The 26,868-nt window shown below is 34.2% G+C and overlaps 1 protein-coding gene across 3 annotated transcripts in view; it reads right to left on the reverse strand.

Moving 5' to 3' along the window:
• The window catches only part of LOC129223730 (tubulin-specific chaperone E-like), a 310,220-nt gene that overhangs the window by 46,793 nt on the left and 236,559 nt on the right, over positions 1 to 26,868 (reverse strand). The window contains exons 1-5 of one of the 3 annotated variants that reach the window (XM_054858086.1): positions 14,796 to 14,881; positions 12,159 to 12,252; positions 11,016 to 11,100; positions 6,504 to 6,692; positions 1,857 to 2,045 (exon numbers count right to left, since the gene is read on the reverse strand). In XM_054858086.1, coding sequence (XP_054714061.1) covers positions 1,857 to 2,045; positions 6,504 to 6,692; positions 11,016 to 11,100; positions 12,159 to 12,252 — 557 coding nt within the window. In that variant the 5' untranslated portion in view covers positions 14,796 to 14,881. Of the gene's footprint in view, positions 1 to 1,856; positions 2,046 to 6,503; positions 6,693 to 11,015; positions 11,101 to 12,158; positions 12,253 to 14,509; positions 14,554 to 14,795; positions 14,882 to 26,868 lie in introns of those variants that run through there. The other 2 variants (XM_054858084.1, XM_054858085.1) reach the window with 2 other exon arrangements.

Consider the following 26,868-nt stretch of genomic DNA (forward strand, 5'->3'; position numbering starts at 1 on the left):
ATATATATATATATATATATATATATATATATATATATATATATATAAGTGATGTCCAATCAGTAAAATCACATCGCAAAAAAAGGCAAGCGGCTGTGACAGAAGTGGATGCAATAGGATTTCAAAATTCAGATTTGATTTTGGGATCGTTCAATTTTCCACTTTTAATAGCTTTTACGTGCTGTACTGTTAAATCACTCAAGATTTCTAATGCTCTTTTAGTTACTGTTACTTTCTCTTTGTCCAGGACATTTTTCCATGACTTGAAATAAGTTTCCATGACTTTCAATGAAAATTTCAATTTTCCATGACTTTTCCAGGTCTGAAATCCACTTATTTTTTTCCATGACTTTCCAGGATTTCCATGACCCGTACGAACCCTGTAAACTACAACTAAATCCAAAATTTCATCCAAATTGTTAGAGCCGTTTCCGAGATACGAAACATAAATATATATACATACCCACAAGAATTGCTCATTTAAAGATATAAGATTACAAATTTTAAAAGTATACAGACACTCTGGAGGGTCACTGTATATATACTTATGCAGTTTAAAGTGCATATGAACAATTATTAATAAGGAAAAGTGAGGGGTTTATTAAAACTAGAACACTACGTTCGTTTCCACATTTTTTCGTTAAAAACTTATCCGCTTTACAAAGGTTGCTAAAATCAATATTAATCGAATTTGAAATTAAATGTTTAGTTTTTAATGAAATAGTCCATTGAATACATTAAAAGTACCATTAAAGCAATATTAATTACTCAGTCAAATAATTAAATCAGATCACTTAAACATAAAATAATCCTCCAAGTAAATAAAAGTAAGTCATATGAAAACTTCTATTTAAAAATGTAAAATTAAAGTAAGAAGAGCAAAAATGGCAAACACTATTTCAGCAGTTGGATTTTTTTTTTTTTTTTTTTTGCCAATTTGTTATGCTCAACTTCGATACAATAATTCCACCCGGAAAAAAATTTATTTACCTTTGGTTTTTTTATGACATTTAGCCATAATATTCGCTGATTTACATCAGCAGGAATTTGAAGGGTTTTTTTTTTTTAAACTTTGATATCTAGAAGTACAAAAAGGTATACATCAGGTTCGAGGCATTATTGAAATGATTACATTTCGAGAAAAAAGAAATAAACCACACTAATCTTTAAAGCGCTTCGAGATTCTAAAGAAAAAATACACAGAGACAAAAAATTCACAAAAGATTTAATTCAAGCGAACGATTATAACCAAAAAGCAAAAGAATTTTAAACATCAGACGGTATTTGTGAAGCAAATGTTTGACTTGTTTGGATGTATCGTTATAGCAATACCATTCTTTTAACTGCCACCATGTAGCGTTGTTTGTGTACCCGTGGAGGATCTCTTTTTGAGGCTGATGTGTTAGGCATTTAGTATTTAGGAAGCGAGCTCAAACTAAAGCCACAACTTTTTTTCTGAGAAATTGTTTGATGCTGCCATAAGGTGGCATCTTTTGAAATTAAAAGAAAATATTAATATAATGAGTTATTACCGTCACACAAGTAGAAATACTGACTTTAAAATTGCATGATGAGTGGCACTCGTCAAACCCATCTATAACATAACATTACAATGACGAGGTGAGCTGGCACGCTTAGAGGGTTAAAAAAAATGGGAAAAGAAAAACTCAAAGTATAAGAAAGAATTAAGTCAACACAAATTGATAAGAATAATAACTTAAATTTTAGGTTCAAATTAAAAATTACTTGAAAGCACAGAGTTTGAATTTTCTGAGCATTTCAAGACTTAAAACTGTATGCATATTCTTGAAACAGGAGATTTAATTTTAAAAACTATATTTTTTTTTTTTACTTACGAAAGAATTAAAGAAGAAAGATGAGGCAGCTGTTCAGCTATGGCAATAACATCACACCAGGAGGATAACAAATTTTCAGACAGGTCTAAATTACGAATATTCGGTGTTAATTCTAGCAATTCATTTTTGTCACCAGGTCCATTTACAAAAGTTCTTGATAATACCACATCTGTCAGGCATAAGTAGTTACTGGAATAAGAAACAAAGTCTTTTGCAACTCAAGACATTAAGAAACGTTTTCCACAAATGAAAACAAAATGACAATATATCGAAACAATACAGTATGAGACCCCACACACAATTTTGGAATCCCAAAATCCGTTTTTCTTTTTTTCTCTCAGGTTTAAAAGTTTAAAACTCGAAAGGTTCGACACTTACTGAACATGTTTCTCGATGTCACGTGTTACGCATAAATAAGTGTTTTGCAGCGATTGATCAGTACTTTTTTTACATTCACTTTCAATTAACAATAATTCTTTTTTTCTTCTCATGAATATGAAGTACAAAGCCTATTCAACAAAAGTACAAAATTATTTTTAGTAAAAATATGATTAATTTATTGTATCGATCGGCACATTGCATGACAATAAAAAGCAACATTAGCGGAGAATACGCCGCAAGAAATTATGTCCGATTTTTGTTTTAGCATAAAGAAGTACACTGAACCTTTTTTTTTTTTGCTGCACATGAAAATTTTAATCAGATTGGAATTCAATTGACAAAATTATTTATAAAACGAGTGCGAGGTAGTATCTTAAAGTGATGACAGGAGCACCCCAAAGGGAAGTAATATTTTTTAACTGTGTTGCCAAAACTATTTTTTATAGCTACTCGAGAAGTTTTGGATTGATCAAAAGATAAAAGAAATTTAGCATGAACATCAGCGAAAACAGGAAAAATGTGATAGACACCGCAAAAAACAGGAGAGCTTTCCATATTTTTTGTGAGTCAGAATCCAAATGCCGAAAAATTCTGAAATCCAGAAGGGTCTCGGTCCTGAACATTTCAGAATTGGGGTCCCATACTGTAAATATGTCAGCAGCACATTTAAAGTGATTGTTGGAGGGAAGCAATTGATGTTGGTTATAATTAAACTTTGTCCACAAACATCATATTGTTGCTGTAAAATAACAAACTAGTGCTGCTACCCTTATTAGTATTAGCCTTGTTGATAATTGCAAGCATAATGGAAGATATTCCATTCAGTTCAGTTTTGGTCCCATTATCTTAAGAAAGACATTAATGTATTGGAAAGGGTTCAAAGGCGGGCTACAAGGCTAATAAGTGAACTTTCTCACTTAGATTATGATTCCAGGCTTAGAAGGCTCAAAACGTACAGTCTTGAGCAAAGAAGAGACCAAGGGGACATGATTCAGCTGTTTAAATTTATTAAAACGAAAGATGTTACGGGGCTAAAGTTTAGCACTGAAAATAGGACAAGGGGTCATTGTTTTAAGCTATTTAAATCTGAGGCTAACACGGATATTAGGAAAAATTATTATTTTAGCAGGGTAGTAGAACCTTGGAACAGCTTACCGGAAGAGGTGGTAATGAGCAAGGGAGTAGACAGTTTTAAGAGGGCCATTGATCTTCACTCGGGATTGTAAATTGACTAGGACCAGTCTAGCTGGGCCCAGAGCCTGTTGCTGGTCGTCACTTTTGTATTTGTATTTGTATATGCTTAAACAGCAAATTTGAAGAAAAAAAAGTGCTGCTTGAACAACCATTTTCATAGGTATTAAGGGGTTAATTTCTTATTTGTGTTAACTGTACCCATTTCAATAGACCTTTTCTTCTACTTCCTTGGAAAAGACTGAAAAGGTAAGGAAACAGACAGCTGTGCCCTTTCCTCCACACTTATTTGTCTTTAAAAATAGATAGATTAATAAAATAAATTAATGGATTAAAATTTTTAAAAAGTTAATAATAATAAAACTACAATAATGTAAAACATACAATCATTTTAAAAAAAAAAAGAACATTAGCTAAAATGATCTAGACCTCTGCAAAAGAACTGTACCAAAGACTCATCCCGTCTTCCCAACCTACACTTCTTGAATTTACTTCAAAAGAAACTTTTAGTCTTGAACTTTTTACTTTTTGTTTCATTCAATTTCAACTGAATATTTTTATTTAAACTTGTAAAATTGAAAATTTTTGAGCATCTTATGATTATAACGAACTTTAATGTTTTGCCGCATTTTGAAAACAGAGCAAGAAATGGAAATAATCAGTTTGAAAAGAATGAAAATGAAATCAATTGAACGAACAAAATCCGAAATTTGAAATTTTTGTACTCATTGTAAAGAATGGTTCGCTGTGATATTTTTTACGACAAAAATAAATGATTGTGCAGAAAATAAATATAATCCTCATACATTAAATTTCCATACCTTCATTATATTCAGAAAAAGAATTACATAAAGGACTGTACATAAATGCCACTTTTTTTCAACACGTTTGACCCCCTGTCACATTTTACCTTACCTCGACCTTTTAGTCCCGTGTCATGGTCGTTTTCATCAACATATTTGAATTTGAAAAAATACATGATGTCACACTTCTTGTTACCCCCCCCCCCCCCAGTTACAAACCCAAATTTCATGAATCCCCTCAAAGCGTGACATCATTTGTAAACAGCTCCTCTCCAATTAATTACTGCTAACAAAACTTGCATTGTAAACACACAGAAAACATAGTAGCAATTCCATTTGATGATAAATACTTTTAAAAATGGTAAAAATAAAGAATTTTATGTTGAAAAAAGCAACAAGAGTTAAATTAAAAATTCAGCTTCTGAACTAAATTGAGAAGGCAGCATGCAAAAGCAAACAGATCCACTAAAATACAAAACTGAGTTAATGGCTAGTTTTTATTTGCCAGCCTCATTTCTGTGCAGTAGTGTAGTTGGTTTTTTCCTCAAAAAATCATATCCTATTATTTTAGAGCTTTGAAAATTAAAGTTCTGTGCATAAAAGAACATATCCATACATGTGTCTTAAGCAAACAAGAACAAATCCATTTCCGCCAATGGGAAGCTGTAGTTTGGTCATGTGACTCCTACAATGCTCACATGGATTCAATGTTAAATGTAGCGTTTTCAACAGGAACTGAAAAATAATTGCAGTGTGTAAAAAGTTTTTTATTCACTTTACTCAATTAAAACCAACAAGTTGTAATATAGTTAAAAAGTTGATTACAAATCAAAGTCTAAAGAAGAATCGAGGTGGTGATCGAACTAATCGAAAATCTGTATGGGGGGGGGGGGGATCTGTTCAAGAGTTTTTGAAAAAGCTAAAAGGATGAGAAAGTCATTATAATCTCAAAAAGTCAGAGAGAATTTATTTGCATTCTGATTTTAATGTTACAAAAACTTTTCAAGTTATTCAACAACTTGTTGATGTAACATTGCAAGTACAAAAATCTAAGTTTTGTAGAGCATTTTGCGAGTTTAACATCAGCTTTAAATCACCAGCTAATGATATTTGCAGCTATTCCAACAGAATAAATTTGAAATTGAAACTACCTGGTTGTATATTATTTTGTTAATTTTTTTTCGAGTTTTACTAAATAAATTGAGCAAACAAATTGTCGCGGCAAAAGAGAATATATCCCAACCTCGTTCATACAAAAAAAAAACATATCCACTTAAGATAAAAAAATACCTTTGTGTTGAACAGTAACGTAACGTAAAGTAACAACGTCTAAAAAGCACAAATTCACAGATTACTGGAGACATATGTTTCGGCGTTTCAGGGAACGCCTTTTTCAATGCAAAACGTAGTGAGCTTATGGATGAAAAGACATCCGACAAAAGCCAGGAGGAGATAAGCATACAGCTTAAAAGATAAAAATAGCGGATTAGCCAAACACCAATGAGAAAATTCTAAACCAATAAGGAACCAATAGGAATGCGAACAGAAGCCAGGAAATTATTCTTTTGGCCTTTCTGTACTTCAGAGAGAGCTCCTGGCTTCGGTTCGCATTCCTATTGGTTCCTTATTGGTTTAGAATTTTCTCATTGGTGTTTGGCTAATCCGCTATATTTATCTTTTAAGCTGTATGCTTATCTCCTCTTGGCTTTTGTTGGATGTCTTTTCATTCATAAGCTCACTACGTTTTGCATTGAAAAGGCGTTCCCTGAAATGCCAAAACATATGTCTGCAGTAATCTGCGAATTTGTGCTTTTTAGAGGTTGCTACTTTACGTTACTTTAATATCCACCTAGTTCCAGCAAAAAAGAACGCATCCAATATTTAACATTAAATAATTAACATATTTCTATCAAAACATGATGTAAAATATTAACACTAGGTACAAACTGAACGATGTTAACAACTTTTTGTCGGTGTCAAGTCAAACATTAAATGAACAATAGTTTTTCGTGTTTTCTCGAAAGTTTTTTAAAGTGGACCTGCTTGCTTGGCACCTCCTCAATTATAAGAATACTCAATGAAATTAAAAATTAAAATAATGCTAAAATGAATATAACTTGAAATTTGAAGTCAAGAATGCAGAAAAGTCTTTTAGCAAGGTTTAAATTTTGAAATATTTCGAAAAAAAGCCTTAACATCTATTATTAACTAAAGCCCACTAATTCAAGTGAGTTTAAATGTTAAAGGGAAAAGTATAAAATTAACAGCAAACCTTTGTTTTCCCATTATTTTTTCCATGCCAACCATTTCTATGTGCCTCTCACGGCCAGTCTTCTGAGGCAAATTAATAAATGTAGCTGATGTAGCGCCATCTTTACCATATTTTAATTTAATGGCATTAGGGCAAGAAATTCCAGTCTCTGCTTTTGAAATTTTAATAAAACTTCCAGCATTAGGAATTCTGCAGGCAAAGAAAATGGAAAGGGTTAAAAAACATAATCCATTTTTCAAACATACAAGATATCAACATGCACAGATTCATAAATGAAAATATTCTACTTGACTAAAAAATCTATAAAAGATGAAACAAAAATATTATAACATACAGTTTGTGTTTAACTTTGTTTTAAAAAAAATCTGGGAAACATTACTAGTAAATGCTACACAACAGTGAATCAACATTTAACTCAACTTTTTATCTGCTGAAGGATAAAAAATACAATAAAAATGGAACCTTCTTTTCATGCTGAACACATGTGCCATACACAGTGGTGCCCACTCCCTAAGAGTAAAGGCTCATCCCCGCCCCCTAAATATTGTGAAGACACCCCCCCCCCCAAAAAAAAAAAGAAAAATACTCTTCTAAACAACGCTCCCTAAAAATTTCAATGGCAGTCTGTACCATAACCCCTAGGTGGGCACCCCTGCGATACACATGTAAACTAATTTTTCACACACACACACAAACAGCACTTCTCATCGACTTAAAACATATTTCAAGAGAACATATACTTTAATACAGCACAAACTGTTTCTTATAAATGGGTAGCCTTTCTGTTATTTAATCACTGTGTTTTTACCTAATTATTTCTTCAAGTAGGTAAATCACCATTACAAGACTTGATGCAAATAAAACATATTAATGCAGAGCTGTGGAGGCCAACCTGCAACCTGAATTGTTGACTTACAAAGCACCTCCTTTTGTTCAACATTACAAAATAAAACCTAGGATTAGTCACAATGTGGGGGCAAAATGTTCATATACCACGGTTAAAACTTATAATAACGTAAGCATCAAGTAAATGATAACAACAATTCTGTTGGGAATTTCAAATAATACTATCAATTTTTTACGTTTATTTTGATGTATTTGGCTTTAAATAAATCTATATTTTCTTTTATCTTGCAAAGTCACAAATGCTAATTTCAATGTTTCTAACGTATTTCCCGATCTTAGACACGTGCGTTCCTTACGTCATGAAATGATGAAGTTCCTTTTTCATTTGATAGGCCGCCGTTCTAACATCGGGAAATGCATGTCTTGAAATCCATGCAAATGACTCTGGCTGGCTATATATGTTGTTTCGGTAGCTCAGTTGCTTTTTTGTTTAAGGCAACATATTTTTATTTTATTTGTCAGTCGAGTCGGCTGTTTGCCGTCATGCTCTCAAATAAGCATTTTAAAATTGGAAACTTAGTCAGCAAACCTTAAGTTTAAATTAATGGAACCTCCATTAGATAAATGACTTTTCATTAGTCACATTACAAATTTATCAATGATGGTTTTGCATGTTTACTTAATTATCTATGCTTCGAGAGAACTTATTTTCAATTTCATATCTCATACGTAAATAGCTCGCCAAGGATATTATTGTATTACATCACCATGCAGGAAATAAAAAGAAATAATTTCAACCACAGGTATTGTTTTCTGCAAAGGACTCCAATTACACTCTACAACTCAAAAGGGCACTAATTAAATTAGTCATCAGAGTGATAATTTCATATGATCTAATCTCATTGCACAATAAATTCTTGGTTTGTAATTTTCTTTCAAGCATTTTTTAACGTTCAAGCATTTTTAAAATCTTTATAGCTGATCAGTTCTATCACATATCCCAAATTTAAAAAAATATACTTCACAAATAGTTAAAAATGTCAATTGTATTTTACAAGCCTTGAAACAAACACTAATGAAGTAATTCATTTCCTTTTTAGAGTAGTTAAACTTCAAAACCTTTCATTTTTTAAGTGCTAGTTTATAAAATCAGCCACTTTATAAAACCAAATGTCCTCAGAACGAGTGTGATTTTAATAAGCGGCGTGCACTGTATGTCAACGCACTAAATAGTTAGTGCAATAAAAATTAATAATGGTTCCTTGTAACTTTCAATTAAATTCAGAAATATTTGCAGAAAAAAATATGGTTAACGAACTCACTTTGCGAGAGAACCGAGTTCTCTCGCAACATCTGGTTGTGTTGGTGAGCTCTTTGCACTGATGAAGAGGCTCCATTGTAGCCTTGAAATAGCTATTTGCTGTATTTTCTTCAAAATTTGTGCTTTATTTACGTTGGTTTTTTCACTTTAATCATATTGTAGCACAAAGCTTATATGAAAAATTTTTCATTTATGTATAGCATGTTCAGTCAAGCTACACAGGTCCTGTTTGCTTAATCCGACCAGCCGGTTATTAGGACCAAAATGGCCCACTCCCAATGTGGCCCTATTAACCAGTATTGACTGTGCATTTATGTCGACATGCATTTATGCTGATTCAATGAAGCACTCACTTGTTGACGAGAAAAATAGAACTTATTACAAAGATAAAGTTTGGACAGGATTTTAATAATTATAAATACTTGGCAGCTAATAAAATCTTTGTTTCAAACATCACAAATATATACATTGGTGAACAGTTGCTAAGGATGGATTACAAAGGCTTATATAGTGTGTAAAAAAGTAAGTGTAATTGGCAGCCAAGGAATTCTGCCTTTATGAGCTTACAAAATATTGTACAATAAAATCTAGTTTTCTAGCTCTTTTTCCGATTTTATCTATAGCTTCCTCTTACTCAGTATGTGATGATGACATTGCTTGAATTCAGCATTTTAAGAACCCATTAAACGATCATTATACATAGTACTCCCTCAGTATGTTTTTAGGCTTCTCAAAATCGAGAAAAATATCTCACTCGTGCAATTTGTTGTGGGAAAAGTTCACATTTTCAAAAAATCTTTTAAAAATACTACTTTATTTTTCACTAATTAGAACTGAAATTATTGTTACTTTGGTTTGGAATTATCTTACGTATAAAACACATAGAATCATAATCAATCGGGAAAAAATGCAAGAACTTTGGGAGGGGTTCGGTTACACATGGGAACGTCAGGGGTGCCCCCCCCCCCTAAGTTCAATGGCATAAATTCCTCCCTCCCCTCTCCAAAAAAAAAAAAAATTCTCAACCCTCTTTCCCATTTTTATTTTTTATTTTCTAGCTCTCTTTTTTATTTTATTTACTTATTTTTTTAAATATGTTTTTTTTATTTATTTATTTATTAATTTTAATATTTTTTGTTTATTTTTAATTATTATTGTCATTATTTTATTAGAAAATTCTGTGCTATGTCAATGACACACACACACACACACAAACTAAATAAATAAATGTACATTAAATATAAACAGAATAGGATAAAATAAATAAATAAATCAACAAATAAATTTTAATAAATATAAATAAAATTGAAAAATCCTCCCCAAAAATTTTGATGGCGCAACTTGGGTCACAATCCCCCACAGTGGGCACCCCATGTGTAATCCAACGTCATACTCGCACAAAGCCAGCTGTCATGGTCTATAGCACTATTGAATATCAAGGGCAGTCCTATCTGCTCCGAGTTACCGGTAACCTCAATAATAGCAAGTGCTACTTCAGGGACACTGTGACACCGAAAGTGCTGCCCTTCCTTCGGAGCATTATTGCTGCTGTGTTTCAGCAGGACAATGCATGTCTACATGTCGCTTGTAACGTACAAGTGTTCTTTGGTGCCGACAGGTTAGGCTAGGCTAGGCTACTTCCTTGGCCTGCCCGTTCTCAGGATATGATGCCCATCGAGCCTATCTCGGATTGCGTTGGTTGGAGACTCACCCCATGTGTCTCGTCCGGCAGTGGGTACGGATGAACTTTGGCTTCAGATTGAAGCCATTGGGGATACTATTCCTAACCGTGATATTCAGCCCTCTATTATTCAGGGCCAAAACGAGTACAGGCTCTTATAGCTGTGAAGAATAGCTACATTTGTAATAAATTTATGCTTGTTATTTTCATTTTATTGATCTGTAATTTTGATCGTTTATTTGTAACACTATGAGTAATATGTGGAATAAATTTTATTCCTTTCCAATGAGTCCTTCATGTTGTTGCAATTTTCACTAACATGAGTGTATATATACATATCTATATATATATATGGCTTTAGCATGAACATAATAAAATACATTTTACATTAACTGTTTTCAACAATTTTAAAGAAAAAGATGCAAAAAAAAAAAAAAAATTCCAGCTCAGTCACTTTCCTATGTCAGGCTGATGAGTGTTAATAAGCACGAAACTGCAGTATTCAGTTGGAAATGACTGAGCTGGTGGTGTATTTCATGTAAAATAAGAATTGTACAAACTCTGCATGCAAGGCTCAAACCAAATATGATTGGATAATACTTTATTGTTCATTTTAAATAACTAAAAAAATTTTATACAAGAAAAATTAGAAAAAAATTGTCACCTTGTTTCAAAATATTTTCTATTGTTGTAGCTCCCACTATGTTTTCCACGGGTTGGATTATCCCATTCAATCCCAACCCAAGTGCCTAAAAACATTAAAAACAATGGCATTTATTAGTGTCAAAAAATTGTAAGCAATAATCACAGCCAGGTAAGATCAAGTAACTATAGAGTGGAAGATAACACTCCTGCTACAATAATACCCATACAATTTTTAATGATTAAAAGATGATTTCTGAAGTCTACAATACGGTTATAAAAAGGCAACATTTTTAATGTCACCATTTTTGACTTTAACCAAATTAGGTACAAAAGATGCATGTGCACGCCAACATAAGTTAAATCTTGCCAATTTTTAGGGTTTCTATTTTGAAAATTGTGCAAAATAGACAGATGAAAAATGTGTCCTTTTTAATGATTTATTATTTCCCCTAACTGCAGTTGAATGAAAATTTAAAAACCATTATAAAGCTAAAGAATATAGCTTTCTATTGATGTACTACAAGACTTTCACTGTTTTGACTTTGAATATCTTAAAACACGCCGCCACATTTTTTTAAAAAAGATGTTATATATAGTAGCCACAAGTACCCATGGGGGGGGGGAGGGGGCAAGTGGTGGCTCAAGATCCCCCCTTAGAAATTAGAACTTCCATGCTTTCAGTACTTTTTTCTTTGTAAAAATGTAAAAACATTTCTTCTTCAGCCGTTCATGAATAAGTTATTAAAAATGTCAAACTTTAACAACTCTAATCTGTACTGAAATCAGTTTCCATGGGGAATATATCCTGCTAAACCAAGGGGGGAAAATTTCAAGCTCAAAATGGATTGCTCTCTCCTGTTTCATCATTGGCTGAAATCGGAAGAAAAGAATATTCCTAGGAAATATAATGATTTTACAACTTAAGTGGTCTCACTTCAAACTAAGTTTTATTTTATTAATTATTTTGGGAGATAGACGAAAAGCACGATATATACGAATGTGCCATATAACGAGTCGCGATATAGCGGGTGGTTACTATAGTTAAATTCAAGTAATAATGCAATGCTGCACCACTAAAAAGGAAAAATACCTTAAATAAAATTGTAGCATACAAAATAATTATTTCTCCATTTATACATGAATTAATTTGAAATTTCTGTACCTTCAACTCCATCTATAAGGCCAATGTAAAGAACAGTTCCATACTCTCCATCACAATAAATTCTGCATCCAAGTTGTAGTGACGCTGCACCCATCTGATTTTCAATTTAGATAAAAATTATGATTCACATAATAAAATTGATTTAAAAGTTTCAAATGAATATTAAGAGAATTAATGCTTGAAATTGAAACAAAAATAATTTGGTACTTATGCAAATAGGAATTTAAGTTTTGAGTTAACATAAATGCAATTTTCAAAAGATATGAACGTTCATCAGGTGTTTTTCCGCTCGTTCATAACTTTAAAAAGAAATATGTCTAATAGAATTTCTCTCAAATTCAATGAGTTTTATGAAATGCCAAGTTCATTGTCATGGTATTGATTGTATTTGCTTCAAACAAAAATTCAAAAATAAGTAACTAATATTAAAAATGTTAAAAAACCCCGACTGAGTCGCAAATGTAGAAGGGGAAATGAAATGGGGAAATTTAAAATCCTTTTAAAAGCCTTATACTATTAAAAATCAATTACAAGTACTTTATTTGTTAACAAATAGAAACTGGCAACAGATAAAAATTTTAAATCATTGCGTTTTCTTTCATTGTCCTTCAACAATGAATTCGGTTACTAATTGCGTGAATGAAGTCGTGAATAAAATCATAGCCATATTTAAAATCTGCTTTTAAAAAATGTTGTAATTCGAATTCTATGTAACATGAAAGTTCCAAACACAGTCTATGAGATGCATAAAAAATTATTCTTTATTTTGGTACTAAATTTTTTAATATGATTTCACTGCAAAAATCGCGAAAAACCTTTTAAAGGTTTTAAAATAATATCTTCGTTAATTAATGTCGTCTGAAGACGCAACCTAGCTAAGAACATTCTCAATGAAGTCTCTCCTTTTGAACAATTTTTGAGCAATCACGATTGCTTATTGTTCTCACTTGACCGTCCTTGATGTTCCGGTTCCTTTTTCAGCTTGGACCAGACACCGTCCGCCGTCCTCCAGGTGCGGCTGTCCCCCGGTCCTGAGCTTTTCCTGGTCGGAGGCGTCCATGTCCTACACACACACACACGCTCACACACATACAAACACACGACTTCACACATTCCTACACACACACATACACACTCATGCCTGCACACAGACACAAACACACATGCCTACATACACACACACACACGAATGTCTACACGCACACGCACGTACACAACACTCACTCACACACATACATACACTTACGCACACACGCACCCACACACATGCACCTACACAAACACACACGCTCGTGATTGCAAAAAACATAATTTGAATTCAAGATGCCAAAAATTCAAATTAATTTTTTTTTTCCAAAATCGGTTGGTCTGTTTAGGTGTTAGAATATCACAAACAGATCTCATACACGTCAAACTTATAACCCCCTTCCTTTGTGTGTGGGGGGTTGAAAAGAAGAAAGAAATTAACATGCGGTGCTTGATTACTGAATAGACCAACAAGCCCATTGCCTAGGGCCCCCAAATGACCCAAACTGTTTTAGTCAATGGTTAAAAATGTAAAGTTTTACAGAGGGGCCCTGAAAAGCCGTTTTGCCTGGGGACCACTGATATCTCAATCAGGCCCAAGCACACAAGCAAAACAAAATCCAAAAATTATTTATAGCAATGCAAATTAATAATTAAATAAACTCCTTCTGCAATCTACGGTTCATTTAATATAATTTACTGCTACTTACAATTACTGGCACTTTCATGAAATCGATAAGTAAAACATATTTTTCTTTTTTGATAATTCAAACAACGGTAGAACCTCATTGATACAGACTGAAGGGGTCCTCTGAATTGATACAAGTAAGGGTTTAACAAAATAACCTTGGCATTGAGCTCAGATCATAAACTATATTGCACACAGAAAAAATTGCAGTATTTTTCAAGAGAATGAAATATGAAATCGCACAAGAGAAAAATTACAAAAATTTATTTCAAAAATACAAAATGCAGCCTGTGGGTTGGCAAGTTTTTGCCACGGGTGGAAAAAACCAAGGTTATTCCGCCCGCAAAAATAGGTTTTTGCCATAGTGGCAATAATATAATTTGCATGGACAAATTATGTGCACTTTTTTACAGTTTTTTCCTTAGCAAATTAAAAAATATATTGAACACAGGGGGGGGGGGGGATTTAAAGTATAAAAAAAACACCTGGAACGATTTCAAAGTTGAATGAAGAATATAATCATACTACTAGCATGATCTTGAACATTTTACGTTTGAACAGCTATAAAAACCTAAATATCAATCAGGGAAAACTGATAGACAACATAAAAATGAAAAATTAGAAATTATAAAAATACCCCTGCATCGGCGACCAAGTCGAGGACTAGCCGCTCTGCCTGATGAAAACGTAAACAAAATCACAGTTAATTAAACAGTTAAAATATGAGCAGCTTAAACTTCATTTGTACGAGATTGCATTGCATATATCCTAATCCTAAACGGTACTGATGAAGTTTAACTCGAACATAGCTTTTCTTTGGCTTTTATCTAATGACTTTACTTCCCAAAGCTCATTTTTATGCATTGAAAAAAGGGCCTACAGGTTTTCTGAAAATATCCATGATTTAACATTGTCGTACTTACTTTTATTTTTAAAGCAGTCGGATTGCACAGTAGGGGTGCATTCGGAAACGCGGATCGGTCGCCTCGGTGCAACCGCAAGCGTTCGGAAACGCTTGCGGTGGAACCGCTGACGTCACTTAACCGCGTTCGGAAACACTGCGGTTGTTTTCTGGCGGTCGACTTGGTAGCAACCTGTGGCACCGCTGTCTGGAAGCGGTTAGCGAGATCACAAACGTCACAAAGTCTGTGTTGGCCAATCCGGTAGTGTTTCATGTTTTGATCGTGACTTGCCTACTATGAAAGTTACGCGTTGATTGGAGTGTCGTTTGCTGCTGAACTAGAACTACCGCGGTTTAACCACGAGCGTTCGGAAACACAGCTGTTCTACCGGAATTCCTAAAGAAATTCCAAACACGTCATAACCACACCGGACTAACCACGCGGTGTAACCGGTGGATCGTTTCCGAACGCAGCCTAGGTAGCGCCACTTCGCAACTCAAATAAACTATAGGGGGCACTGCACAGGGCCGGATTAGCCATAGAGCAGAAGTAGCAAATGCTACGGGCCCCGCGCTTCTGTTGGCCCCGCGCCGTGAGAAAAAATTTCAGAAAAAAAAAACTATTTTCTGTACTTATACTGTACTCTACTTTAAATTTCTCTCTATCTTTCTCTTTTTATTTAGATTTAGCTTTTCTAAATGCTCAGGTAAATAAAAAATCTTATTTTTTCGATTGATTGATCTTTTTTAGTGGAAGGAGAAAAAGCTCCGTTGGGTCAGAAAAGTTTCAAAACTGACCTAAATATTACAATTTTAGGCAAAATTTGGAGAACGGAAAATTGGGTTTTCTCAGGATTTTTTTTCTTTTCTTCAAAATGAAGCAATTTTAAGGTATCTTAGAAAATTTAAGGGAGTTAGCGTCCTATAAAACTTTCAGCTATTCAAACCTTAAAAAAAAAGTTTTGGTTGTTTTATAACAATAGAGGAAAGGGGAAGGGGTTCTTTCCTGAAATTGTGCTCAAAACTGAAGTCAATTTCAGGCTATCTTTGGGCCGAGGAAAGGGTTTGAGGGATCGACCCATGGTATAGCTGAAAACAAAATTTCAAGCTATGAGCTATGTGAGAAGATTAGAGAAAGGGATGAGGGTCTGAACTCCCCCACAAACAATTCTGACTTCAGGTTTCAAACCGTGATTTTAGATTATCACTGGAGACGTTATCGGGGGGATACGGGTTTGCTTCGCAAAATGTTAGAAACTGAAATCTTCAAGACGCAAGCTACTTTAGTTCTAACTTTAGGTAAAGAGTGATGCTTTTGAGCCTTTTCCCCCGAATGTTGAGAAGCTAAGGAAGTAGGTGGGTATTCTCCTTTGGAATTTTTTTGAAATTTTGAAATCGAGATGGTTTAAGGGCTTTCTCCGGAATTTTTCGGAATTTAGGCTCTAGAAACTCAAATTTAAGCCATTTTTGTTGATAGCAGGAGAAGGAGGATGCTGAAATTCTTAAAGCACAAATCTTAAAACCAATTTTAATGCTCTCTTTGGTGATGTTAGACAAGAGAGGGGAAAGGGTTACCATCCAGAAATTGTTTAAAAGTGCTTTCTTCTTTAAAGCTTTCGAAATTGGAGTCCTGAAAAAGTAATTATTAGTCATCCTTAAACTCTTTTTGGTTACTTAACTTCAGGTCAATTTATCACCCTCAAAATTTTTCCGCCCGTGACACAAGCTCGTAGATCCGGCATTGTAAACAACAATGAGCAAAATTAAGAGATCATGATAGAAGGGGAAAAAAGAGATTCTGAGACTTCACACTTATGCTGAACGAAATAAATTGTTAAGAGAATATTATTTTTTGATGAACTAAAATAATTATGTGTAGAAGAAAGACTTTAAACATCGTTTTTATTTTTTTCCTCTGAGTGGGTGGGACGGAACTAAAAAGCTGTCACCCATATGTGCCGAACCTAACCCCTTTCTTTTGCATCACCAAAGGTAGACGAAAACTTTTTTCATTCCAACTGAAATTCAGAAAAATTCAGAAAGAAAATTGTTTAACATAATCGAAAACCCACCAAAACTGCTTTCTAGAACTTCAGTTTCGAAAAATTTCCATGGGTGTAATCCCGAGCCCGATCCCGTCCTATAACGTCGTCTAATAAAGTGGCCTACAAATGCGTATTTTGGACTATAATTTCGAGAATTTTCCAGGGGATGGCTTTCGCGAGCTCTACCCCAAAATCACCAAAGAAAGTTTTAAAAAAACATACCATTTCAGAGTATATAATTTCAAGAATTTTTGCTTAAAATTGTGCTTTTAAATTAATAACAGATAATACATTCAAAAAATTTCCAATAGCACCTCCTTGAACACCACTCTTTCCTCTCTCTACAACATCATTAAGGATAATCTACAGTTGTATTTAAGACTTCAATTTTAAAAAACTGCCTGAAGAGTCGCAAATTTTTTCCTTTGATCTTACCTAAGATAGGATGCAATCACGTTCTTTGACTACAGTTTCTCCAAATAATGGCCTCCGAATCTTCTCTTCCTAATATAATCAGGATCGTTAGAATTGAGTTTTTAGAATTGAAATATCGAAAATTTTCCGGGGGTAAGCCCCCCCCCCCCCCCCCCGCATCCCTTTATATCGTCCAAAAATTGCGTTTTTGGAATTAAAAAAAAACATGTAGTAACGGGAAGACGAGGGGCAATAGAAGGGGATCATAACCATCGTAAAGCCCAAAAACTATATCCACATTTATGAATTCATGCATGTTATAAGTACACCTCCGGTCTCCATGAAGAAGTGCTATATTGTTTACTATATCATTCGAAAACGAGGACCCCTTGGAAACATTTGCTAGAGGCTCCGGGGGTGATTCCGGCCCTGACACTGCAGCCACCGTCTAATGGCGGATAAAAAAGGTAAAACAAACGCATGTCGTAGCGTATAAATTGCTAATAAGCCTAGTAATTTTTGTTTGTATATATAATTTTTTTGTTCTATTCTTTTCAAATTATTTTTTTAAGTCTTGTGGATGTTCTGACCCACATAGAAAGAAACGAGAAATCAAGAAGTAGTATTAGTAAACGTAAATTACTGCAAATCACGTTGTTCGTAGTTCTCAAGCAGCCATTCCAATGTTAAATTCAATATTTATCAATTCTTGATGGAGCTACATTTTTATTGTGGCCATAAGACTGACAAGAATAACATTTAATCCCAGACTAGTCGACCCGTGCGGAACTCCGCACTGTACTTCGAATCGTTTCATAAGGCATTTCGCTCTTTAAAAATTTCGAAGAAAGAATATTATAAAGAAAAACCGAAAAAAGTAAACGGAAAAAAGTAAGCGCACAAGAGAAGGCATGTAATTTGAAGACATCAGTAACAAAACCTCGTTAAATACAACGTTGTGATAACTTGATCATCGCTCCCCTTTTGGTTGTACGTATTTTCAATGTAAATATAAATATCATTAAAAGTGTGGCTGAGTGACACGTGAAAAATCAGAAATTTTGCATGTGAAAAAACAGGTTGTGGCAAATACAGTCCTGCCCATGTGAGCATCTGACGGAAAAAAAAAAGAAACATTAAAGAGATATTTAATGGCACGGATTCGAACTGGCGCATTCTGATTAACAGTACGACGCTCCAACAAACCTAGCAACTGTGCCTTCCTTTTCGAATGCTATTCATAGAAGGAACGCGTAATAAAACACAGTAAAAAAGTTTTTCGCCGAAAAAAATATAATAAGATCATGTGTCTATGTTTTGTCATTAGCCAGCATGATACGATTTAAAATAATTCGTAAAACATGGAATTTGATTAAAGAATGAGGAAGATCTCACGTAGCGATTGAAACAAACATTCTAGAGAAGTAATAAATTCGATTGAAAAAAAAAAGTGTTTTTATTTTGGAATATTCAACAATTTTCCATAGCAGGCTTCTTTAACCTGTACGGCTTAAAAGCCCGCACTTGTTTTTCTTTTAATCGAACACTTAGAATTCAAAACCAAAACCAGTTAAACTGAGTCCGTTTCTTAAGTGTAATTTTTCGAACGTAGAAAAAATGTTTTTTTTTTTTTTTCAGCCGAAAGCAGAGGAGTACAAAATGATTTCTTACTAATGAAGTTGATAATAATTTTAATGTTTTATATCATACTAGCAAAAATACCCGGCGTTGCCTGGGTCAGTAGTAATTATTAGAAAAAATCGTTACTTGCTTTTGTTTTCTGTTTTAAGTGAAAGAATTTAAAACACATCTGTTTAATAGTATGAGAACTTTAAAATGTGAAAGCGCTGAAGCGAGCGCCATCTGGGATCGAGAGTATGCCGGAACGGAAGAAGCGAGAAGGTGTGTGTATTGGTGTGAGTTGGAGGAGACGTATGTCTCACAAATAAAACAGTCCACTTTAAATTTGAGCGTTGAGTGTGTTTACTGTGTATTAATTAAGTTGTGACATGAGACAGCACATAAGTGGTCCTTCCGGAGCCTGAGAACGACACAGAGACCTGTGGATATGAGAATTATTGAGGACATTTGAGAAGTAAGTGACCATTGAATAATTATTATTCATCAATGTGCTAGAAACTAAAATGTTTAAAAACTGTAAAAAAGAAGATTTGAGGATTATTGCCTCTGAATTAGGAGAAACTGTTGATGAAAAATTAACTGTTGTTCAATTAACTGAGCTAATTAAGAACAATAGTTATTTTAAATCTGATACTGAGTTTGTGAAAGATTTAATTAGTTTAACAGTAGAAGAGCGTAAGAATAATGACTTACAGCAAAAACAATTAGATTTAGAGCAAGTTAAATATGAAATAGTTAAAGCTGAGTTAGAGCTTGCGCGAGTGAGAGCAGGTTCGAAACCAGAGAATCAAAACCAAAACGAAAGTAATGTTGATGTTCAGAATTCTCTAGATTCTTTGATAAAAAGCATAAGAATATTAACTGTGAAAGTCCCTACTAAGCCTGAAGGCTGGGCATTCTTCTTTACTTCTTTAGAAAGAGCTTTTGTATCTAAAAATGTTCCTGATAAATACAAATCAGAAATCCTATTGAATTTATTAGGCGAGAGAGCCGCAAATGTGATAACTTATATTACAGATGATGAATTGAGTAACTACGAGAAAGTGAAAGCTATTATTTTAAGAGAGTTCGAACCCAGTGCTCAATCGTGTTTAGAAAATTTTAGAAAGGCAACACGGCAACAAAACGAAAATTACCAGCAGTTTGCTTCTCGTTTAATAACGAACTGGGAATATTATTTGAAACTAAGAAATGTGTCGGACTTTAAGACGTTAAATGAGTTGATAGTATCTGATAAAATATTTGATACTCTTGAGAAAGATGTAGCAATGCATATTTCTATTAAAGCACAAGATAGCTGGTTGCGTCCAAAGGAGCTGTCTAAAGAAATAGATTTGTATTATACATCGCGAGGGAAAAATGAAAAAATAAATTCAAGTTCTTACACCAAGAAATTTAACGAGAAGAATATTCCGAAAGTATTTTTAAGCGATATTAAAACGCCTAAATGTATGTTATGTTGTGAAAATCATTTATTATATAAGTGTCCTAAATACTGTAAGCTATCCGTGAATGAAAGAATTAAATTTATAAAAGAGAAGAGACTATGCTTTAACTGTTTATCGATAAAACATAGCGTGAGTCATTGCAAATCTAAATTCTCCTGTTCTGTGTGTGGGAAAAAACATCATGTGACGATTCATTTTCTGTCTGAGAATGTAATTGCGCGCGAAAATAAACAAGACGTAATGGCGCCAAATGAGATCCCCTCCCAACAGCTGTCAGCACTGGCTGAAGAATTTATGCCGAACCGAGAGAACACTTTGTTTACGGCAATAAGTGAAGCAAAAACAAAAAATGTTTTATTGAGTACTGCGATGTGTTATATTACTGATGCTGAGGGAAATTTACAACCCGTAAGAGCAATTTTAGATAACGGATCCTCATCGTGTTTTATAAATAACGAGTGCACCAATTTCCTTGGTTTGAAGAAACAGAAAATAAACGTATCAGTGTCAGGATTAAATGATTCAATATCCACAATTAAAGCGCGTGTATCTGCTTGTATCAGCAATAAAGAAAAGAGTTTCACTAGGAAGTTGGACCTTTTAGTAGTGCCAAAAATTACACAGGATTTAATTCCGTCAAATAAGCTTGAAATTAATGTGAATGACCTTTGTAATATTAATCTCGCAGATGAAAAATTTAATATTCCAGGATGTATACAGTTATTATTAGGAGCCGAGATATTTTATCAATTGTTAAAACCAGGGCAAATTCATTGTAAAAATTCAAGTCTAATTTTACAAAACACAGTTTTTGGTTTTATCATATCCGGAAGTACAATATCCGAGACAGAAAATAAAATTCATTGCGGTTTTATTAATGAAGAATGTGATTTGGATAAAACACTTAAGCGATTCTGGGAAATAGAAAATGTTGAGTCTATTGAGCACAAAAGTAAAGAGAGCTTAATTTGCGAAGAACATTTTGTACAGAATCATTCTAGAGATGCTAAAGGGAAATACATTGTAAAGATGCCCCTAAAGGAAGAACCTAGTTCTTTAGGAAAATCTAAAGACATAGCGCTTAGAAAGTTGAATAGTTTGTGGAATCGTTTAGAAAAAGATCCAGAATATTTATCCTTGTATAAGAAATTTTTGAGTGAATATTTAGAGTTAGGGCATATGACTGAGGTGAAAGATTCTGATGAGGATCTGAGTTACTTTGTACCTCATTTAGGAGTCTATAGAGCGGTTAGCAAGTCGACGCCGCTACGCGTTATCTTTAATGCTAGTTCCCCTACGTCAAATGGGAAATCTCTAAATTCTTTGCAGTATAACGGTGGTATCATACAGGATGATTTGTTATCAATTATGTTGCGATTCAGAAGATATGTTTATGCCTTTGCTGCAGACATCAAAAAAATGTACAGGATGATTTTAATTCATCCCAGTCAAAGACCCCTTCAAAAAATCTTGTGGAAGGAAACAAATGATGGTTTAGTTAAAACTTACGAACTAAGCACAGTGACATATGGCACGGTTAGTGCCCCCTTTTTAGCAGTTAGAACTTTGAAGCAATTAGCAATAGATGAGGCAGAAGAGTACCCTCTTGCAGCAGCAGCTTTACATGATAGTTTTTATATGGACGATGTTCTGAGTGGATCGAGTTCTTTAGAAGAAGCAAAAGAGCTGGTATGGAGTTGCATAAGTGGTTAGGAAATCACCCTGATCTTTTCATGAGCACCGAGAAAGATTATAAATTTGTGATTACTGAAGAAACTAAGGCTTTAGGTGTATCGTGGCAATCAGAGATAGATTGTTTTACATTCCAGGCAAAGGTAGAATCTGGTGTACCAGTTACTAAGCGTGTGGTATTATCAACCATCGCGCGCATTTTTGATCCACTTGGTCTTTTAGGCCCGATTGTGACAAGGGCGAAAATATTCATGCAGAAACTCTGGTTATTGTCAATAGATTGGAATGATCAGCTTCCCATGAAAGAAAATAAAGAGTGGCAAAACTTCATTGACTTATTACCATGTATCAACAACATTAAGGTTCCGCGATGTATTTTAAGTGAGAGTACTATTGATGTACAATTGCACGGGTTTGCTGATGCCTCAGAGGTCGCCTATGCTGCAGTTATATATTGCAGATCCATTAACAATTCTGGTGAAGTTACAGTAAGACTTGTTTCCAGTAAGTCCAGAGTTTCCCCTCTTAAGCGTATGACAATACCACGCCTCGAGTTAATGGCTACAGTTCTATTAGCCAAACTGATAAAACGAGTTACATCCTCCTTAAAACTGGATATATCGGAAACATATTTGTGGAGTGACTCTATGATAGCTCTCTCGTGGATTCGGAAAGAACCTCATCAATTAAAAACTTTCATTTCAAATAGAGTGACTGCAATACAAGATTTGACAAATATTCAACAGTGGCACCATGTAGCATCACTGGAGAACCCAGCCGATCTTATATCCAGAGGTATGGATCCTGACAAGCTGTCTGAAAATAAACTCTGGTGGAATGGACCAGATTTTCTTGCTACCGGTATATATCCTGAAAGAGACATTCCAACGGATATGAGTGGAGAAGACTTTTTAAATGAATTAAAAAAGAAGGACGATGTAAACTGTGCAGCTTTGTTTGCATCAACAAATATGTTTTTAAATGACTTACTTAATATTTCTAATATGTATATAAAATTAATTTGAGTACTTAGCTATATTTTCAGGTTTTTAGGAAACTGTCGCAGCAACGAAAAGAAAAAAGGGCCATTGGACCCTCAAGAGATGAAAAAAGCAGAACTTAGATTAGTAAAGATGGTTCAGGGATTTGAATTTAGTAAGGAAATAAAAAAATTGAGGGAAGGTAATGCGGTTTTACCGGACAGCCAGGTAAGAAATTTAAACCCATTTTTAGAGGGTATTTTGAGAGTGGGAGGCCGCTTGGCAAACAGTGATTTAAGTATGGATAAGAAATTTCCAATTATCTTACCTTCAAAACATAAATTGACAGACATAATTCTTGAATATTTTCATAGGAAATATTTACATATAGGACCTCAAGCTTTATTATATAATGTGAGAGAATTGTATTGGCCAATTAACGGTCGTAATGCATGCAGGAAGGTAGTTCATAAATGTATAGTGTGCTTGAAGGCCAGACCTGTAACCTGCCAGCAAATTATGGGTAATCTACCGAAGGAAAGAATAACTCAAGACTTTCCATTTAACTGCAGTGGGGTAGATTTCTGTGGTCCTTTTTGGATAAAATATAGACACCAACGTAAAGGTTTATACCATGAGGCATATGTTGCAGTCTTCGTATGCTTTGTTATAAAGGCTGTACATTTGGAAATGGTTACAGATTTGACCTCACAAGCTTTTGTTGCCACACTTAAGAGATTTTTTTCAAGAAGAGGAAAATCTTCCTATATATTTTCAGATAACGCAAAGAACTTCGTAGGAAGTGATATTGAGATTAAAAAGATGCATGATAAGATTAAAGAGCCAGATGACGAGTTGGCTGGCTATCTTAGTAGTGAAAATGTAATTTGGAAATTTATTCCCCCCAGAGCCCCACACTTTGGAGGACTTTGGGAAGCGAGCGTCAAAGCCTTTAAATTTCATCTAAAACGGGTAGTGAGTAATCAGAAACTTAATTATGAAGACTTTTTAACCGTTATTACTCAGGTAGAAGCCATTCTAAATTCGCGTCCTCTTACACCGCTATCAGCTGATATAGACGACTTATCAGTTTTAACGCCTGGTCATTTCCTCATAGGTCGACCAATAACATCTCTAGTAGAGCCCAATTTCAGCGAAGTAGAATTTAATAGATTAAAATTATATCAAAGAGTGACTAAAATTGTACAGATTATCTGGAAAAAATGGTCGAATAACTACTTAAGTACTCTTCAGCAGAGAACCAAATGGTTCTTCGATAAAAAAAATGTGAGAGTAGGTGACTTAGTACTTATAAAAAATGATGACATCGCTGTAGGCAAATGGCAAATCGGGAGACTAATTGAAACTATCTCAGGTTCTGATGGTAAGATTCGAGTCGTAAAGGTGAAAACTAAGAGCGGTGAGTTTAAAAGACCAATCACAAAGGTTGCAATCTTACCAATAGAAAAATAGTAAAAAGTCGTAAAATTTGAGAATTAAATATTCATCTACTGAAATTGTGTTTATTATCATTCATTGTGTTTTATGTGTATACATATTTTATTTTGTTTCAGTGTACATTTGTATTGTGTTTATACTTTTGTAACCAAGTTTGAATCAATATTTGCAATTTTGTTGAATGCTTTGCATTGCAACGCGGGCCGGTATGTTTAATAGTATGAGAACTTTAAAATGTGAAAGCGCTGAAGCGAGCGCCATCTGGGATCGAGAGTATGCCGGAACGGAAGGAGCGAGAAGGTGTGTGTATTGGTGTGAGTTGGAGGAGACGTATGTCTCACAAATAAAACAGTCCACTTTAAATTTGAGCGTTGAGTGTGTTTACTGTGTATTAATTAAGTTGTGACATGAGACAGCACAACATCTTTTTGACGTGATTAAAAATCGAGTTTCTTCCTTACCCATAAAACTAAAATAGCAATAAGTATAAAGAACAAAATAGTATTGATTTAGAAACGAAAGCACTATATTTAAGCATATACAAATTTACAAAACATGAAATTAATCTTCTTATGTTTAAAAAGATTAATCTGTTGATACTTTTTTTTTTAACATGGAGTCTAAAACCTTCTCTGTATGGCTAATGAAGTACAAAGTGATTAAAAAAAAGTAGCTGTGCTCGTAATCCCCTTATTCTTGCTTTAGTTATTTCGGGAAATTTCAATCATTGTGGGCTCTTGGTGCGATTTTACCGAATTTGCGAAAGTCGTTTTGGGGTACCTTCGATGATGCTCTCCCATTCTTTCCTTACTTTGTAAAACGTTATGATATTAATTTTCGTTACAGAGATATCGTCGCCAGATGCTGAGATATTTTTGGTCACCATAAAATGGCGCTAAACAGTTTCATCCGAAATGTTACCAAAATAAGTAATAAAATTTGGTGATTGTTTGAAATTGTGCAAAAAGGAAAATTAATGGAAGTTTTTGTGCTGTTTATGGATTTGCCTAATTTAGTTGCTGGATTAATTAACACAGTAAAAAAAGTCTTTTGAAAATTCTTTGATTGGCGATATTTTGTTTACATGGTGAAAGCTGAGAAACATTATGACGTAGTCTTCGGCTTCAAAAACAGCAACGTTGAAAAAACTGCAAAATGCATCAGCTACGGAAATCTTTCTTCAAAAATTTTGGCGATCTGCTGGTTGATTGGATAATCAGTAAGTGTTCAATCAGCATAAATAATAATAAAAACCATTAATTACATTAAAGTTTCGTTTAAATGGAAAATCATCAGCCACACACACAAATGATGTATTATTTGCCAATCTTGTGCAAAAATCTTACTTCAAGATTTGACTTGAGAAAAGCCTTGAACAATCACGAAAAGCAAAGAAAGTCAACAATACAACAATTGTCGCTATCGACAGGGAGTTGAGATGATACACTAAATACTGTATTGAGTTCAGGAAAGCCTTCGAACATGGATCTAAAAAGCTCATAACTCGTTTTTTATTCTACTTAGAAATTTCAAACAGGTGCCATCTTCAGCAGAAAAATCAGAGCTTTCGATGGACATATAATGTAAATATGTGCAAGTATTTTTTCATCCCTATATTAGAGAATTTATACGAAAATTGTATTTTATTGCTCCCCTAAGGGGGTTTTGCCCCCTATAACAGAACAAAAACTACCCTATGTGTTATTCTGATGCAAAAGCTATATTATTGTAAAGTTTCATCAAAATCCGTTCAGTAGTTTTTGCGTGAAAGAGTAACAAATAGTGATGGGCATAATCGAGATCTTTAGATAATCGAGATCTCGGGAATCGAGTACTTCTGATAATCGAGTGATTGATAATCGAGATCTTTTTAAGTCGATCACTCGAGTGATTGATAATCGAGATCTTTTGAAGCGAGAACTCGAGCGATTGACTTCTCGAGATCTTCCGAATCGAGTACTCGAGCGATTGACTTCTCGAGATCTTTGAAATCGAGTACTCGAGCGATTGACTTCTCGAGATCTTTTGAATCGAGTACTCGAGCGATTGATTTCTCGAGATCTTTTGAATCGAGTACTCGAGCGATTGACTTCTCGAGATCTTTTGAATCGAGTACTCGAGCGATTGACTTCTCGAGATCTTTTGAATCGAGATCTCGAGATGTTTTAAATCGAGATCTCGAGATGTTTTAAATCGAGATCTCGAGACGTTTGAATCGAGTACTCGAGTAGTTCATTTTCTGAGCTTTTCCAAAATTGAGTTGACTGCTACGGGGGTGCCCACTAAAAGGGGGTGGGGCATGGCGCAGCCTGTGCAACTAAAATTTTTAGAGCCGGTTTTTTAAGAGGGTTTTTTTAATCTCATTTTCGGAAGGGGGGGAGGGGGTCCATGGCGCAGCCTGCGAAACCGAAATTTTT

Source organism: Uloborus diversus, chromosome 6 (genome assembly GCF_026930045.1).
Source record: "Uloborus diversus isolate 005 chromosome 6, Udiv.v.3.1, whole genome shotgun sequence".
NCBI classification, from domain to species: domain Eukaryota; kingdom Metazoa; phylum Arthropoda; class Arachnida; order Araneae; family Uloboridae; genus Uloborus; species Uloborus diversus.